The 6,267-nt window shown below is 41.8% G+C and overlaps 1 protein-coding gene across 1 annotated transcript in view; it reads right to left on the reverse strand.

Moving 5' to 3' along the window:
* Nucleotides 1-2,043: 2,043 nt before the first annotated feature.
* Nucleotides 2,044-6,267, reverse strand: part of LOC124397798 (WD repeat-containing protein 7) — a 96,107-nt gene continuing 91,883 nt past the window's right edge. Inside the window, 2 exon segments of the mRNA XM_046867586.1 lie at nt 2,044-3,667; nt 5,128-5,232. Of these exon segments, the coding sequence (XP_046723542.1) occupies nt 3,464-3,667; nt 5,128-5,232 (309 nt within the window). The 3' untranslated portion in view covers nt 2,044-3,463.

The raw sequence follows: 6,267 nt of genomic DNA on the forward strand, positions 1-6,267 counted from the left end.
TGTCTAATTTGCATATTTATAGAATTATTTTTTTCTTTTTTATTTGTTTTTGAGATGTTTGGGTCAATAACTTTAACAAATAAAATATAATCAAATTGTGTCATACAGATGTGGAATAAACAAAAAAGTACACAAAGAAGTAGACTAAAACACAATCATCTAAAAAACTCTTTTCCTTCTGGGAAGAATAAAGTGATTGAAAGTACAACTGCAAATAAACGGGGTGCCAATACTTTTGTTTAGTATGACAGTTCCTTCTTTTTATATTTGTCTTTTTGCCTTTCTTTGTCCTGTCTATCTATACTTCCTTTTCATCTTTCCATTTTCACACTTTTCTTTTCATTGTATTTAATCTGTCCATCCATCCATCCATTTTTTCTTTTTCTGCCTGTCTTTCATTTCAGTCTTTCTTCGTTTTTCTTCCTTTATGTACATTCTTCTTTCTATCCATTTATCTTCAAATTTCCTTTTTCTCATCCTGATTTTTTCCTTTCTTTTTTATATTTATCTTTCTTTTTTCTTCCCTGTAATTTCAATCCTTCTTAATTCTTCTTTCTTTTCTTTCATCCTCCTTCCTTGAGTAAAAGACAGGAGGTGGAGCTGGAGGTAGCAGAGCTGAAGATGTTGAGATGTTCATTGGGAGTGACGACGATGGACAGAATTAGAAATGAGTTTATTAGAGGGACAGCACATGTAGGACATTTTGGAGACAAGGTGAGGGAGGTGAAATTGAGATGGTTTGGACATGTGCAGAGGAGGGACGTGGGGTATATCAGTAGGAGAATGCTGAGAATGGAGCTACCAGAAAGGAGGAAAAGAGGAAGACCAAGGAGGAGGTTTATGGATGTGGTGAGGGAAGACATGCAGGTGTGAAAGAGGAAGATGTAGAGGACAGGGGGGTGTGGAGACAGATGATCTGCTGTGAAGACCCCTAATGGGAGCAGCTGAAAGAAGTAGAAGAAGACTCTAGTTGAATCTAAACAACAGTCTAATAGTTGCTGTGTATCATGTTGTTATGTGGGTGCACAAACTTTTGCACTTACCTGAGTTGAGGGTGAATCTCTCTGGTTGAGACAGAAGTGAGACGTTTCCCTCACATTCCAATCACACACTCATTCTGACGTCATTGTCACACCAGACGGCTTCGGTATCGAGCGTCTGTGCATGTCTCTGCTCCGTCTGTGCTCGTGTGTGTGTGTGTGTGTGTGTGTGTGTGTGTGGTCACCTTGAAACTCCTGTCAGATATCTTTCATTTTATTGAGCACAGAGACGCACACAACCATCAGCGTCGTCTTCAAACACCGCTTTACAGTACAGTTCAATATATTCAGTAAATGTTAGCGCGGGCACACACACACACACACACACACACACACACACACACACACACACACCTCACGCAGGTGCTATGATGTAACGTGCACAAGATCGAGCTGAAAATTTCACAGATTGTGTTTTTTGTAAATATGTTATATTTGCCACATTGTGTATATATTTGTGGTGTGTGTGTGTGTGTGTGTGTGTGTGTGTATGCTTTGTGAGTATGTTGTGTCTTGTTTGTACAGGTTATTTGTATAAAGCTGTTATTATATTGTAATAAACTCTGCTGCAGTAAAGTTTAAGAGTTAATATAAAGTTAAAGAATTCTATACACACACTGTCTGGCCAAAAGTATTGGGACACGTAACTTTTCCACCCTGATGTGGTTCTGCTCCAAACTGTTACACACACAATTCTATCAGACGTCTTTGGATGCAGGAGAACGAAATTTTGCCTTCACTTGAAGTAGGAGACCCAAAACCTTGAGCTCCGACTGCAATTTTAGGACCATGTGACTCGTTAATTAATACAGAATTTTTTTTTTTATAGTTTTGTAATTAAGGCTTTATAAACTTTTACACACCTCCATAAACTGAATGGTTTCCTGTGTGTGTGTGTGTGTGTGTGTGTGTGTGTGTGTGTGTGTGTGTGTGTGTCTTTATTGTACAAGATTGCACAACAGAAAGAATTGTAACAAAGGGATGTTCGCTGGACATCTGCATCTCCGCTGTTTTTCTCCTTCTACTCGTTTATTTCTCACCAGAAAATCATAAACGTGTGCGCACAAACACACACACGTACCAGACACACACACGGATTTAGAAACGACACAAACATTTGGCGAAAATAGTCTTTTTTTTTTTTGTACCTTCATTTATTCTGAGCTAGTATCTACAGCACGTGTGTGTGTGTGTGTGTGTGTGTGTGTGTGTGTGTTAGCAGGCTTGTCAGCATTATCAACACAAGCTAACTCCAAAGCCCAGATAAGAAAAGCTACTTGATAAATAGCGATACAGCGTCTCAACACCACACGAGCAAATATTCAACAATGATAATAAAAAAAAAATGTAAATAAAAAAAAAAAAACACAACGACGACTCACAACGAGACGAGACGAGACAAAACCAACAAAACACTACACAAAAAACACAATAAGCTACGCTTGGGCGTCTTCCGGCTGCGACGAATATGTACCAATCAACAACACATGATATGATAATGTTCATCCACTACACACTGTCACAAGTCAGACCGAGACTGAAGGCCACTCCCACACTGTCAGAGAGATCTATAAAAACTTAAACGAGGGTTTTGGGTTTGCCGACTACAGCCAGACAGGAAATGGTCCGAATCTTTGACTAGGGGAATGCAGGAAGTGGTCAGAATTGCTGACAGGAAGTGGTCATATCTATCATCTATGCCTTAAACAGGAAATGGCGATATCAATTGTCTAGAAGGAAGTAGATTTACTAACGCGATCTTCCAATAATTACAATTATTTATTCATTAACGACATTTTTTTTTTGTCCGACGTGGAATATTTTCCACTGTGGAAAAAGGAAGGTCGCAAAAACAAACAGGAAGTGTCCCGATTGTGGACTTCCTGCCAAACCAAGACGTGGACTGATATATTTTTTTTCCAACCCTCTCCTACGCAGGAAGTGGCTCTGGTCCATTTTACGGTCTGTATGAAATGTGAGAAAAGTTTCAGTACCTCATGCAGGAACAATTTCAGAGCTCACACACGGATCACAAGGGTACTAGCGATAGGTAGAAGGAGGACCACAAGGGCCCCAGGGAGAACAGGTTATGTGCCAGAAACACATTCGCTTGGTGCAAATGAAACAAAAAGCCTCCCGTCGCATCCCTTCATATCATAAGAAGTCCCCTGTTGACCACTGACCTGTTTACGACTCGAGACGACGATTGTCCAAAGTCCATCTACTGGACACAAGAGTACACTTAGAAGTGATTTAAATAAAACACGGAATGGGAAGAGGAAAAAAAACAGCCATGTAAACACACGAAAAAGTTTCGGATAAGACGTTTTCTCCCGGACACGGCCCCAGGGGTCGGTTCCGCTCGGAGGTCCGTGGTTCTGAAGTTCTCCACGGAGCGTGGGCTCGGTGAGGGCGTGGGCTCCTCATACCATGAAGCGGTGCTCTTTGCCGTCATGGGCCATCAGGATGACGTTGCGGTTGGAGGTCCAGATGAGACGAGCCAGTTTGAGGGAGTTCTGAGAGCCAGGAGACGCCGGCTGCACCGGGGGCACCTGATAGGTCTTAATACAGCGCAGCTGAGGGGCGGAGTTTAGCATCCCTATACTGCCCAAGAGTGAGGTGTTCATCTAGAGAGAAACAGAAACACACACACACACACACACACACACACACACACACACACACACACACACACACGATTCTTTTGTGAGTTTTGTAAAATCATATCTGAAATACCAGCATGTGTTAGAGCTGAAAAGCAAAGCTCACGTTCCCGAGTCAGTAAGTTAAAAAAAGTGAGTCAGTGAGGCAGTAGATGAGTCAGTTAGTGGGTGAGTCAGTAATTGAGTCAGTGATTATAATCATAATAATAATAATAATTCATGGTCAGTAAGTTAGAAAGTGGGTGCATCTGTATTTCAGTAAGTCAGTGCATAGATGAGTCAGTGAGTCAGTAATTAAATTAGAAAGTGAGTCAGTAATTAAATCATCGAGTCAGCAATTGAGTCTGTAGGTGCCTCAGTATTTCAGTAAGTCAGGAGAGGAGTCTGTAATTCCGTCAGCAGGTGAGTCGGTAATTAAGTCAATGAGTCAGTAATTAAAAAAAGTGTCAGTAATTTAGAAAGTAAATCAGTGAGACAGTAAGTAGGCGAGTCAGTTAAAAGCTTAGTCAGTAGGTGCATCGGTATTTCAGTGGGTCAGTAATTAAGTCAGTAGATTAGTGAGTCAATAATTAAATTAGAAAATGACTTAGTTAGTAGGTGAGTCAGTAATTAAGTCAAGGAGTCAGTAAGTCGGTCCATAGATGAGTCAGTAGTTCAGTCTGTGAGTGAGTCAGTAATTCAGCACACTTCAGTCAGAAATGAAGTCAGTAAGTTGTAAATTGTGTCAGAAAGCAAATGAATTATAAAACAATTACACAACTAATGTGTGTGTGTGTGTGTGTGTGTGTGTGTGTGTGTGTGTGTGTGTTTGAGGAATATGCACAATTCTAAACCCAGAGGAGACTCGGAGTCATTGATCTGAACATGAGCAGGTGTAAGAGAAGCAGAACACACACACACACACACACACACACACACACACACACACACACACACACAGATAGATAGATAGAGAAGCGTTTGTCTGGTCAGAGTCGGTTAGTCTACAGACACATGCAAAACACTAAGGCAAAGACATACAGTGACCCTCTCTCTCACACACACACACACACACACACACACACACACACACACACACACACACACACACACACACACAGTTCCAGACAGATGCACACTGCAGACGATCTGTCGCCTTCAATGAAACACAGGGAGAGAAGGAGACAGAGCTCGACGCCTGGAAACACACAAGCTCCAACACACACACACACACACACACACACACACACACAGTACCCTGCTCAGAGTTGTTCCTACAGATGTACAGTGTATTAGGGGCAGTAATAAAGCCCCTGCATGTTATCACTGACTCAAGATATTCGGTCAGTGTGTGTATGTATGTGTGTGTGTGTGTGTGTGTGTGTGTGTGTGTGTGTTTGTATGTAAGTGTGTGTGTCCTAAGTTGAAGCTCAGTGTCTCCTTACCTGCCAGAAGCAGATGTGGCTGTCAGCGTTAGAGTAGGTTGCCAGGTAGCGTCCGTCCGGAGCGAAGGATACAGCAGTGATGGGGCCTTTATGACCGTGGATGTGCTGAGAACAAAACACACACTTTACTATCTACATCAACATACGCCATCCTTCCATCCATACTTTCTTTACTTTCCTCCTATGTATGTATGTACAGTACATACATACATAGGAGGAAAGTAAAAAGGGAGACACAGACAATCACACACACACACACAGATCTTGAGTTGAGCGTACATGAGATACACATTTATCATGTTGATGGGTGTCAATCAGTGTGGTGTGTGTGTGTGTGTGTGTGTGTCTTGTGTAATGCTGTACACTTGGACTGATGACCTTTGATCTTATTCATGTTCACGAGGAGAAAACAGCAGCGATGCTTCCCGTTTTTTCCCCTGCGGTTCTAAAAAAAAAACGTAACGGAACAACTGATGGTTGTTATGTAACGCTCACGGCCTCGTTCTTCTCTCTGAGAGCGCATCAGGAACAAAACTGAGTGGGAGGGGCTTACTCTCACTTCCGTGTCAATCAGTCAGACTAGCCAATCAGAGTTTATACAGTCCGTGAGTTCAGTTGAGGAAAAAGGAAAAGATGGAAGAAAATGTGTATCATCTCAGCAATGTATTACTATTACTACTAATAAATCAACCAAATCAATGTAATATAATGGAATGTGTCCCGTCTGCTTATCTCAAAGAAACAGATTCAGTCCTTCTCTTTTCTCATTTCAAACCTTTTCTTCTTGCTCTCTTCTCTGAAAAATCTACCTCTCTCTCTCTCTCTCTTTTTACTCTTAATAATTTAACTCCTTTTTACTTTGCCTTCCAGCATATTGACTTTTTGAAAAGCGTTAACGTCTCGGCCCAGTCCAGGTTGCAGGTGTTTTTCCAGAGCAGTTTGGATTCAGCCAAGTAGACGAGTAGATAGAAAGAGAGAGAGAGAGAGAGAGAGAGAGAGAGAGAGAGAGAGAGAGAGAGAGGAGAGAGAGAGAGAGAGAGAGAGAGAGAGAGAGAGAGGAGGAGGAGAGAGAGAGAGGTTTTTGTATTTGGGTGTATTATCAGAGGGCTGCAGGTTCCTGGTGTGGTCTGACTCTGAGAG

This window comes from Silurus meridionalis, chromosome 15 (assembly GCF_014805685.1).
Source record: "Silurus meridionalis isolate SWU-2019-XX chromosome 15, ASM1480568v1, whole genome shotgun sequence".
In the NCBI taxonomy this organism is placed as follows: Eukaryota; Metazoa; Chordata; class Actinopteri; order Siluriformes; family Siluridae; genus Silurus; species Silurus meridionalis.